This window comes from Mesoplodon mirus (assembly GCF_964341445.2).
Source record: "Mesoplodon mirus genome assembly, chromosome: 2".
Taxonomy (NCBI): domain Eukaryota; kingdom Metazoa; phylum Chordata; class Mammalia; order Artiodactyla; family Ziphiidae; genus Mesoplodon; species Mesoplodon mirus.
The window spans coordinates 126,617,231-126,629,724 of NC_138977.1; the positions used below are offsets into that span (position 1 = coordinate 126,617,231).

The following is a 12,494-nucleotide window of genomic DNA, read 5'->3' on the forward strand; positions in this document are numbered from 1 at the left end:
AACTATTATTTTTTGAACAAACTGGTGTTTGTAAGAGGCTTAGGTATGGTAGTGACCATGTAACGGTGCAGTGAGCAGGGACGCTGGGCTCTGTGATCACTGTCACTTTAAAGTTCATGCAGCGGTAAGCAGTGGAGCTGTCTTTGAACCCAGGTCTCTGCCACCACAGAGCTTGGGTTCTTCCCAGGGAACCCCGCTGCTCAGTGCTGAAAACCAGCCCTGCTGGGTCCCTTCTTCCACCTGGCAGTTCTCAGCACAGCCGAGTCCACGCCTCTTGATCGGGTCACATGGCCTCCCCGCCCTTGGGGAACGCGAACTTGCCAAGGATGACGGTGCGCAAAGAAGTTGCCCACCAGCTGGGTGTGCCTTCAGCCGAGGTAGATTCCAGCTGGTTGCACCGTCCCAGCAGAGATAGACTTCTCGCTCAGCTAATACAAGCGTGCTGGATTCCTGTTTTAAACAAAAGGCCTTGAAGTGTACACACTGCTATATATATATTTTTTTGCGGTACGCAGGCCTCTCACTGTTGCGGCCTCTCCCGTTGCGGAGCACAGGCTCCGGATGCGCAGGCTCAGCGGCCATGACTCACGGGCCCAGCCGCTCCGCGGCATGTGGGATCTTCCCAGACCAGGGCATGAACCCACGTCCCCTGCATCGGCAGGCGGACTCTCAACCACTGCGCCACCAGGGAAGCCCTCACACTGCTATATTTTTTAAAAATTAAAAGTTAAAAAAAATAAGTAAATAGAAGACCTCGGGCGAATTAATTTAATCCTGTCTCCTGAATCTGAAGCACCAGTTGTTAGCTTGACGCTCCAGAGGTGCCGTGAGTCCTGGGGACCAAGAAGCGTACTCTGCTGTCTCCTTTTGCCTCTCAGCATCCCAGTTAGATGCAGCTCAGAGAGGAGCAGAAGCTAGTCTGTGTCACAGCCTCTAAGTCATGGAGCCGCCATCCAAGGACCTGCATCCATTTCTAACACATGGACTCCCAGCACCATGGCCAGCGCCCAGCCAGGAAACGTCCCATCCTGGCCATCCCTCCCAAGTCAGGGTTGGTCTCAGCACCAGTTGGCAGTGCACATCCATGCAGTTCCTTCACTGAGGAGACGAGAGTCTGGTCAAGCATATGCCCTTCTTATCTCAGGTCAGTCCCTCTGCTCTTCCTTCCGTCTCCCTGTTGGTATCTCCTGTCACCCTACTGTGCACCCAACTCTGCTCAGCGCTGGGCACACTCAGGACCTCAGGATGGCGGTCCCAATCCATGCACTAGCTCAGCGTGCTTAAAAGGATGCCAGCCGCCTGGGACCCGCCTGCTGTGGGATGGTTGTTCTCAAATGCAGCCTCCTCTCCCTCCCTCTCCCTTCCTGCCCATCAGGAAGAGATCAATTCCCCGCGATGTCCCTGTGTGCAGGAATGGCAGGGAATTTATCATGTGATGTGGCTACCGTCTCCCACACGGGCTGTGAGCTCCTGGTGGGCAGGGGCCGTGCCTCACTCACCTTAGTATGTAGGATAAAACATGCACACAGTAGGCGCTCAATAAATTGTGAGTTTTTTAAAGTAACCTTTTCACTGCCTTTTTCTTTATTACAAATGTAACCCACATTTATTAGCAACAAAATAGTGATTGGTGCAGAGGTGAAAATGAATACCATTTATGATCCTCCCAGCCAGAGTAGCCACTGTTAATATTTTGAAGTATGCCCTTTAGGTCTCTTTTTCTCTGTGTGCATGTATTTTTTTTTAACAAAACGAGGTCACATGGTCACATTGGCTGTATTGTTTTGTAACCTTTCTTCATCATGGCAATAAAGCAGTGAGTTGGCATAACATAAAAGCAGCATCTTTAGATTATATCATCAGTAAGATTATATTATAGCCATAACATATATGGTCATATCTTATTATTATTTGTTATGCTGGATACAGTGTAGGAGAGAAGAAAGCTAAGGGAAAACACTTGTACATACACACGCTCCAGTGGCCTTCCGCCAATTAGACAACATAGCCCATTGTCATGGCAACCGCCCCAGGACTTGGATGCAAGGAAGTGCATCTGTGAGCCCCGCTGGGCAGGACAAATGCTGAGGAGCCAAGAGCACAGCCACCTCGCCGGCCAGCAGGGGGCGGGCAGGCTTCTTTCTGAGCAGGGTCACGTTGGTGGCAGTTGGCATCGTCGGGCTGCCTCCCTGATCCCCACTGTCAGGGCAAGGCGGGTGCTGCTGACTGTGCACCTGGGGCTGAGAAAGCCAGCGGGCACTGAGTCCTGTGATCATAGCAGGACGGGGTGGGTGGACGGGCACAGCCTCCACAGTGACCTGTGCATGCCGGCCTCTCCCAGCCCCACGGCAGCATCGCCCTTTATATTGGCTCTGTTGATGGTCACGAAATCCAGCAGATGGACAAGGCCCAGGTGGTATTCCCATTTTCAGGGGGAGACAAAGACCCAGAGAACCCAGCTGGCTTTGGCAAATGTGCAATCGATTTTAGCTCAATTCAGCATGCCTGCCCTGAGGCCCTGTGCCATGTCAAGCATGGAGTTAGGGAGAGGGACTCCATGGTGAATCAGGGTCCTGAACCCCCAGGAGCCACCAGCGTTAGGAGAAAAGGAGACAGATGCGCCAACAAAATCAGCACCTTTACTCACAGGAGAAAAACATCCACCTCAGGTGGTGGAGGGGAAGCATGCTGAATCTGGAAGGACCAGAGGATGAGCCAGGCAAAGAGGCCTGGGAAGGGCATTTCGGAGGGAGGGAACAGCATGTACCAAGCCCTCATGTAACCGAAAGTGCGGTCCGGCTGCTCGCCGCTCAAAAGCCAATAAAGAGGCAAGGCTGGTGGAAGGGAAACTTTGCTTTATTTTGGATGCCGGCAACCAGGGCGAGGTAGAGGAGGACAGACTCCTGTCTAAAGGCTGACTGGCCCCGCTGACAATCACTGGGCAAGAGCTTTTATAGATGGAGGGAAGGGGCTACATGCAGAAACTGCAGTCAGCTCTGACAGTCATCTTGAAATTGGTCATCGGTGGTCTGACCAGCATCATCTTGATTGTTTTAAGTACAGTTAGTCTTCAGTTCCAGGGTCAGTTTGTTCCCACTTCCTTGAGGCCAATTCTTGGAGTTGTGGCCATTTATGTCATGGCTACAGTCTGGTCATCATGTAGTTAACTTCTTCCACCTGGTAGGGGTTTCAGTATCTATAAGGCAGCTCCCAGGATACGGCTCAGAATATTATCTGTAGCCCTTAAGGAGGAACTAAAGGTCTTTGACTTTGCTTAATGATTAAACTATTATTATTTGGTCTCCTTTGAGTGTTTTCCTTTGTTTCTGCATCTTCTCCCTTCTCTGATTAAACTTATTCTTTGGCTGAAGTTTTTCTACAGACAAAAGGCAGGCAGAGGACATGGGTGGAAGCACCATAGGGTCCTGCTCCGTTTCACTCAGGCTCTGGATGTTCTGGAAACTGTAAGGGGCTGAGCGTGACAAGGGGCATGGGTGGGGGAGTGAGAGGCTTGGATGAGCAGATACCCAAGGGCCAGATCCCCAGGGGCCTGAGTTCAGATTTCCCCGGAAGGCAGAGAGGAGCAGCTCAAAAATGCTGATCTGGCGGCACCACAGTTACAAACGACAGACTCAGGGTTTGAACTCAGGTCTTCTGAACGTTGCCCAGGGTTCCCAAGGGAATCGCCAGAGATCTGAGACATCAGGTGTTCACTCTCTCAGCCTACGTCCCAGATGGCAGGGATTGCCCCTAGCGTACCCAACGACTCACGGGAGCCTTGGAGTTGGTGGTCAGGGAAGTCTTCCTGGAGGAGGTGGGCTGCTGGACTTCAGAGGATAAAGGAAAGCTGGAGGGTGGAGGCTGAGCCTGGCACACTGGGGGAACAAGGAGGAGATACCTTATGATAAATGGGCTGGAAACATCAGGGCCAAGTTTGGAAACTGCAGTGAGGGCTGTGTCACCCATCCCGGAAGGGGCTGCCGGAGGATGTGAGCTGGAGGACGACGGGGTGTAGCTGGAGTTTGAGCGACGTGGCCCTGGCGGAGAGGAGAGCCATGGCGGGGAGCATGGCTCTGGACTCAGACAGCCTGCGTCTCCTCCCTGGCTGTGTGACTCGGGGCAAGTTACCCAGCCTTTCTGGGCTCCGGTTCTTCCTCTGTGAAGAGGAGGTCCGATGAGAGCCCCCTTCGTGGGCTCAGCCCAGTGCCGTCCAGGGTGGAAGGTGTAGTGTCACGCTGCTGTTGGCGGTGTTTGTTAGAAGAAATGCTGGCAGGACAGCCCCCCAGAGGCTGTGACTGGATAGGGACGCGGGCAGTGAGGGCCTTGACCAGAGCCGCCTGGGTCTGGGAAGGGGCAGAGAGGAGGGCAGGGGCAGCGCTGGCCTGGCCGGGGGCACCGAGGGAAGCCGGGGTTGAGATGAGGGTTCCTGCTGGGTTTGGGGGTTGAGCCGAGCCAGCGGGGACAGCCCGAGTGGCCAGCTTTGCCTGTGTCTGGCAATGCCAGGCTGAGATTAATCCTCAGAGGGGACCCGGGGGAAGGAGGTGACTGGTGTGTCAGCTCCAGGAGGGATGGGAGCCTGGGCATCCGCCGCACCAGGAACTGGCTCGTGCTGGGAGCAGGCTGGGGACTCACATCCTCTCTTCCACTGGGCTCGTGGGCTGTAAACATTCCGCCGGCGCTGGAGGGGTGCTGCAGGGACACGGGGACTGAGACCGGTGTTTGGGGGGGAACCTCGGCCCTGCTGTGAGAGCCAAGCTGAGGTGGCCACCCAGCTCCAAGGCCTGTCCAGTCAGTCACATGCCCCCAGGCAGCCCCCGGAGCCAGGAGGAGGGGCCAGCGGGCGGTGCAGGGGAGGCCGGGCCCAATCACAGGGGAGCGAGCACCCAGGTGGACCTCACCTAAGCAGATGTGGTGGCTCCAGGTGCGTCACCACAAGTGAGCACCTCTGCAGTGACCTTGCTGAGGTCACACAGCTGGCCGGCAAACCGCAGGCAGTTGCCTGCGTATTGAAAGTGCTCCAAAGCCCTGAGTGTATGTGTGTGAGTGGCTGGGTAGGGAGGTGTATACGTGTGTACTAGTTTGGTGGGTGAGGTTGTGTGGGTGCGAGTGAGTGTGTGGAGGTGTGGGTGTGTCAGTATCTCCCCTCCACAGTTGTAGGCGGGCATGTTCCCTGTGTGCGTGCATATGTACACATCCGCATGCATACGTATGTTGTGCGTGCGGGTCTGCATGTACGTGTTGGGTGTTTGCATGTGTGTATACATGCATGCACACATCGTACATGTGTTTAAATGCATGTATGTACATCTTTTACGTATGTATGTATTTTATGCGTGCACACGTGTGTGTGCATTACATGCATACAAGTATACTACGTGCATGTGTATGTATGCATGCATCCATGTGTGCGTTTGTATGCATGTCTACATGTGTGTGTTTTCTGTGCCCGCATGCACGTTATTTGTGTGTGTGCAGGTCTTTGTGTTTGTATGCATGCATCCAAGTGTGTATTTATATGCATGCATGCATATATGTGTGTATATGTGTGTTTTCAGTGCCCGCACACATGTATTTGTTTACACGTACGTGTGTATGTATGTGTGCAAGCATGGATGTGTGTGTGTGTGGTTGTGTGTGTATTTAGACCACGGGCTGAGTTCTCACCATCTGCGGGGACGCAGGTCCGTGTGCCATGAGGCTCCTCATGCCTTTGCCCCTCGGCCTCGTTTCACCCAGACCCACCTGTACCCATGGCTGCCAAGCGACCACGCCTCCAGCTGTGGGTCTGACCACCCCCTCGGCTCTTTCCTTCCTCTCGCAGGCCAAGCTGGGTGATGAGATCCTTGACTACAGAGACCTGGCCGCTCTCCCTAAGAACAAGGCCATCTACAACATCGACCGCCCCGACATGATCTCCTACTCGCCCTTCATCAGCCACTCGGTGGGGGACAGGCAGAGCTACAGCGAGGTACGGCTCTGCCCGGCCCGGGGCCAGCCTGCGGGGCGTGGCACCCATAGCCAGTCCCCTTGGCGTCCGTCCCCACGGCCGTCCGGCAGCTTCAGCCTACTTTACCCCCTCAGATAACCTGCGCCTCCTCTTTAAAGAATTCCCAGTGTGCTCTGGCCCCGAGCTGCCCCTCGCAGACACACTGACGGAGAGGGTCTGGACGGGCCCCCTCGGCGGGCGCAGAAAGCAGGAATCTCGCTGGCGATCAGGAAAGTGACAGGAGCAAAGCGAGAGTCTCTTTATTTTCTTAAGTTGGGCTGATGTTCTTCATCGGGAAATGTATCCTGTTCCTTTGTCCAGAGCACTCCAGGCCACGCTCCGGCTCTCCCAGCCCTGGCCCGCTCCTCCGTCCCGTGAGCTCCCCGAGCTGGCTTGACCCCTGTTTGAACCCCAGACGACTTCTTCCGCCCTGTCCCGTGGGCAGTGTCCTTTGCTGGGCCTTCCTAATCACGGCTGCTCCTCTCCATTTAACCTGGAATTTGCTGATGAAGTCGCTTTTCCTTTTTGAGACTTCAGTGTGACCGGGCCATGGGGGTGCCTGGGATGGAGAGGAGGCGTGTTTTGCCAGCTGTCGGCCGTGTCTGTGTGCCGGTCACATGTGGTGGCCCGGCATGGGGGCCCCACTCTGAGTCTCCCAAGGTGTAGCTGAGGCTCCGGGGCGCCAGGTTCGTGCAGGCAAGCCCAGCCTGGCAGACACCTGCTGTGGTCCAGCAGCTGGCACAGCTGCAGGGTGTGAGGGCAGGGCGGGGACAGCCCAGGGGTCCAGAGGTTCACAGCACACTCACCGGTCATGCTGCAGTGGCTAGTCCTTGTCGCTGATACCACAGCCATCACCCGTTCCTCAGGCCCGCTCTCACTCTGCGCTGACACTGGGCTTTGGCATCGCTCCACTTCCTGTGGCCCGGCACTTTGGGAATGACCATCCCAGGATGTAGATGAGAAGACAAGGGTGAGGGAGAACGAGTTGGGCCCAGGACCGTGCTGCTCACGGGGGCAGAGCTGGGGCTTGGGCCCTCGTGGCTGACCTTGGTCACTGCTGCCTCCGTGCCGGCTGCAGCCATTGCCCAGAGCGAGGTATTGGGGTTCTGTCCCTCCTCCATCTCATGGGACCTCGAGGCCTCTGCCCTCCACAGGCCCTGCCATGCCCTGGCTGGGAGGCTGCTCAGAGGTGTTCTCTGTGGGAGCCCTTCTGTGGGTAAATAGTGGAGTGGGCCACAGAACGTGGGTCAGTGCGCTGAGCTGAACGAACACTGGCTTCGGGACCGGACCGCTTCCCCTGCTTCTCTGGAACTGCAGCCTTCCAGCAGTTCATGCGAGTGTGGGAAGCTAGCAGAGGGAAGGGCAGTGGGCTGGAAGCACAGAGATCTGCCAGCCTTTCTGAGCCTCAGTCTCCCCTTCGATGAAATGGGAAGATTGGGAAACACTTTCCCCTTGCCGTTCTAATGGTACGAGAAAACGTCCCCAGTCGCCAGGGCTCCTCCTTGGAAACTCTCCACAGCGTCTTCCTACCTGTCCAGGAGAGGGGGAGACAGGTGAGCTTTCCTGCCTGGAAGCCCTGTTTCCAGAGCCCCTTCTGCCAGGCGGTCCCTCCCTAAGTCCTGGTAACACGTCTGTAGGTGGCAGGCGGTGCTCACCTGCTCCAGCGGGAGGTGCCTGGCTGGGGAGGCCGGTCACTGCTCCCCAGGGCCCCGATGACCCCCTACCCCACACACTGGTCCTCACCCCAAGCCCCGAGGCTCCGAATCGCACTTCCTTTCTCTGGACCCCTTTTCTCTCTTCTGAAGAAAGCCGAGGGTGATGGGCTCGCAGGGTGTGGCCACCCAACGCCCGGAGCCAACAGTCTTGCCTTCGGAAATGGGTCCTCGTGGGGGAGAGGCAGGGCGGGGCGGGCCAGGATGAGACAAGGTCCAGGCTCATCCACAGAGAGCAGTGTCCTGGGGGCCTTTTCCTCGCGTGCCGTTGACTGTATGACTCCAAAAAGGAGGTTTTGGAACGTGTGTTGGGTCTCGTGCTGGGTTCCCTCCCGTGTGGAGGAGGGTCCGTGGTGCAGGTGAGCCTGGGCCGGGGTGCTCTCCTCCCCGAGTGACCACCAGGCGCCGGGTCTAACAGGTAACTCTGTGTTGTGTCCACAGTCCCCTCGGCTGCTCTCGCCGACGCCGCCTGAGGTAACCGCCCCCGGCCCACCCCGTTTGCTCATGGCGCTGCCGCCCAGATGGTAAAGATAACCAACCGAGGCTCCCCTGGAGGGTCTCCCAGGCCCTTGACTGTGGCCTCTGAGTGTGGCATGAGGCCTTGACCCTCTGAGGCTGGGGCATCCTTCTCGGCGTTGGTTATTTTTATAATCATATCTCATCCGCATGCTTCCCTTGTGTCTGCCGGCCCTGCGATACGGACACCTGGGACACCTGTGTCTGACCTGAGGTCTGGGTCACGGCTTTCTTTAGAGAAAAAGTCCAGGGGCTGGGTTAGCCTGGGCCACGTCATGTGCCTCCAAGTGGGACTTATGGGAATATCTTGGGTCCTCGAGGATAAATGTGCTGAAAGCATTTCTCTATCAAATAGCATGAATTAGCAGCCCGCTCTTTTTTCTTGTTTCTCAAAACTGATCCGCGACCTAGACAGCCACCAATCAGACTCCAGTCTGCATGGGCCTCAGACCTTGGGTCCAGGAATGCGACAGCCAAAGCCTGCACGTGGGCAACTAGCACCGAGCTGCCACGCCCATGTGTGGCCATGAGCCCTGGGCACAGTGCAGGCGAGAAGACAGGACATCTGTATGGTGTAAACTGGCCAACGGGGCTGTGCAGAGGATGCCTGGGGATGGAGACTAGACGGCAGTGCTGTAGCCATCCCAGGGGAGAGAGTGTGCCCATGGCCGGGATGGGCCAGGCCGAAGGGGCTCGGGGTGAAGCATGGGTGGGGCCTGGCAGGTGTGCTTCCAGCATGAGGGCTGCCTGAGCGGAGTGTGCAGGTGGGCACACAGGCAAGCTTTAAGGACAGTGGCTCTGTGGGTTCTGCTAAGGAGCAAGCCCTAGGAGGCGGGAGGTCAGCTTGGAAGGGCGTGGGAGCCGTGAGCGCCAGACCCAGACTCTTCCATTACTCATCCCATGCCAGCCTGGAGGGGCAAAGTGGCAGCATCCACCCCACGGCAGGACGCTGGCCCGTGTCGTGACTCAGGCCAACGTGCCGAGCTGTGGCAGGCGGGCGGTCTGCTCTGCCCCCGTGCCATAGTGCCATGCCATCTCACACCACCTGTCACCTGCCCTGACCACCCCAGACAGTGGCCATCCTGCTTGAATGGAGTCTGCGTTGTCAGTGCTTGTGGGTCTGACTCAGCTGGGCTTCTGGGCCGGGGCGGGGGCCTTCTTCTTACTGCCCTTACCTGGGGAGCCCCCATCAAGGCCGGGGGGGAATACAGAATCTCAGTGGTTCTCAAACTGTGTTCCAAGGGGCCTTGGGTGCTGGGAAGGACGGGGCAAGAGGAGAGCTGAAAGACATAGGTGGATGCAGGTGCCTCTATCTCCTCTGTGGGAACCCCAGCTACAAGGAGGGGCTGCTGGAGGCATGGGCAGGACCCTGCCCTCCAGTACCTGGCAGGCACGAGGACGATGCTCAGGCCGAGGGGAGTGTCAGCACCAAGGCCAGCCCCCCCATCTGGCTCTTCAGATGTGCCCTGGCAGGTGGGGGGACTGCGTCCTGGGGCCGTGTTGAGTCAGCCTCTTGGGTCAGGAGAGCAAACGCCGAGTGGAGGGCGGAGGGGTGGGTGGATAGGGGTGGGCAGTGCTCTCGGCTCCAGGGCTCACCAGGCTGTCTTCTCCCAGGGGGATCAGGATGACCGCTTCTACAAGCACTGCCGGACCTCCAGCCCGAGCTCCACCGGGTCGGTCAGCCTCGGCCGTTACACCCCGACCTTGCGGTCGCCCCAGCACTACAGCCGTCCAGGTACATGCGCCCCGCGGCCTCTTTTACCCCTGTGAAGCTATGCTTGTGGCTCTTCCTCTTATGAGTCTGTCTCTTACTTTAGCACCTGGAAAAACGACCGACAGGGCGTGGGATTGCCAGTGGGTGATGGAGAGCCCGTCTTTTTAATGAATGAAAAGGTCCTCTCCTGCCGGGGCAGGGAGGTTAAGTGCAGAGGCAGCTGGTTACCCCGTTGGTTAGAGGAGCCAGCCTGTGAAACACACAAGGCAGCACTGAGCATGTAGAATCCAGCTAACGTGTCAGTAGCAAGAGATGTCAGGAAGGTAAAACAGCACAAAGCGCAGGAGACCAGAAGTCACTTAGCTCCAAGCTCGCGTGGTTCTGGGAAGGTTTGCACTATGAAGACAAAATCAACGAACAAAAACTAGAGTCAGCATATGCATTGACACTTCACCGGTAGCTGGGTTAGTGGCCCCAAAGACAGCTGTCCCCATGGGAAAATTTGCAAGGGGCCACTGCCAGCCCCCTCCCAAAGGGGAGAAGCCCGAGGAGGGTCCTCTACCCCATCCCACCTCATCCCCTGCCTGGCGCCCAGCTATGTATTCCATTCCTTTCCCTTTTAAAAATCCGCGTTGCCCTCAAGTGTGTCCAAGCCACAAGGACTCCACACAGAGGCTGCTTCCTGAGGGATTTTTTCCAAGCATCTCCTCCTCGGCCACTGTTGCATGGCTCTATCCTCACCTCCATGGACTCAACTCTGATTTTTGCAGCCCTTGTGGAAAAATCAAAACTCATTCATTTGCAAAGTTATTTTCATGGACTCCCTGCAATGTGCCTGGTACATCCTGCTCAGTAGATGTTTGGAAAGTGGGTGAGTGAGTGAATGAATGAATGAATGAATGAATGAGTGAGTGAGTGACCAGGCGAGCAGGCGAGTCCAGGAGAAGGGCTGTCAGCCTCTGCTGACCCCTGCCCACCATATTTGGGTCTTCTGGCCTTGTTGATTGCGCCTGGTCAGGTTGTCACCCCAGAGCTACGACCCGAATCTCTCCTGGGCGAGGCCGGGGTACCTGTCAGGTGACAGATCACTCCCTGGTCTGGCCAGCTGCCCTCCACCTGGGCCCTGGATCCCCAGGAGCCCCCTAAGTGGGGCAGTGGGCAGGGCTCAGGGGCCAGCAGCTCCCACCCAGCAGTCCTGGGGGCGCTGCCACCCTGACCCCAGAGGGCAGGGCTTCCTCACTCGGAACCCAGAGCAGACTGGCCCAAAGTGTACTTAGAGGCCCCCCTTCAGGTGCCTCAGAAAGATGTGCATACTTCGAGAGAGGAAGCAAAAATGTTCCTAGCAGAGCGGGGCCTAGGAATATTTTGTGGCTTTGTGGCCACGAGCACAGGGCCGACTCTGACTTGCTCTCTGTTGCCCGCAGCTGGTACTGTGAGTGTTGGTACCAGTAGCTGCCTGTCCCTGTCCCAACACCCAAGCCCTACATCCGTGTTCAGACATCATTACATCCCCTACTTCCGAGGTAAGGCGCGCAGGGCTGCGGGCTGTGGTGCAGAGCCGGCCATGCATCTGTGTCTCTCTGTCCTGTGTCCGCCGCATGGCTTCCCCAAGCCCATGTCTCACGCCCGTGCTCCCCGCTTTGTGTCTTGTGTGTCCAGCTCTGTCAGTGTGTACACATTCCCAGGAAGTAACTTGTGTCAGGGAGCAAGCGGCGAGGCACGAAGAGGGGTCTAGGACCTACCCAGTGCCCACCCTTGGGCTGGTGCCCAGAGCCTTTCCCTAAGTCACCTCCTTTTCTTTCCCACGTCAGCTCGGCAGGTGCGGGGACCGCTAGCTGTGCTTATCGGGAGCAAATACTAAGGCACAGAGGGTGGAGATGTCCACGACCTCAGCTCCTGGTGGCCGGGCGGGAGGCACACCCCGCACGGCTGCAACTCCTCCCAGGGCGCAGACCTACCCGCCTTCCCCACCCATGCCTGGGCACGCGTATGTGAATCACACCAGGAAAAGGACCAATTTCTTTTCAGTCCATATATTACGGACTGAATTATGTCCCCCCAAATTCATATGTTGAAGTCCCAACCGCCAGTGTGACTGCATTTGGAGAAGGGGTCTTTAGGAGCTTATTAGGGTTACATGAGGTCATACAGGTGGGGCCCTAATCTGATAGCGTGGGTGGCATTTACGAAGAGGAACAGACAATCTCTCTACATGTGCTCAGAGGAAAGGCCACGTGAGGACAGAGCAGTTGTCTTCAGCCAAGAAGAGAGGCCTCACCCAAAACCAAGCCTTGCCAGACCTTGATCTGGGACTTCCAGCCTCCGCAGCTGTGAGAAATGAATGTCTGCTGTGTAAGCCACCAGCTGTGGTCCTTTGTTACGCAGCCCTAGCTGATTAATACACCATGAAAAGACTCCCAGGGCACGAGAGGAGCAGCAATGATCTCTTGCTGATTCCCCCAGATGTGTGTTAAGGTCCCCGTTCCTTACAGTTGCTGAGTGGTGAAAGTTGCAAGAGAATCTAATGTCCCCAAGGGACCAAGGGAGGACAGCTCAGCTGGATTAT

General features: G+C 56.8%; 1 protein-coding gene across 1 annotated transcript in view; it reads left to right on the forward strand.

Moving 5' to 3' along the window:
• The window catches only part of ABLIM2 (actin binding LIM protein family member 2), a 154,866-nt gene that overhangs the window by 93,249 nt on the left and 49,123 nt on the right, over nt 1-12,494 (forward strand). The window contains exons 10-12 of the mRNA XM_082633098.1: nt 5,822-5,968; nt 9,829-9,949; nt 11,353-11,451. Coding sequence (XP_082489224.1) covers nt 5,822-5,968; nt 9,829-9,949; nt 11,353-11,451 — 367 coding nt within the window. The remainder of the gene's footprint in view (nt 1-5,821; nt 5,969-9,828; nt 9,950-11,352; nt 11,452-12,494) is intronic.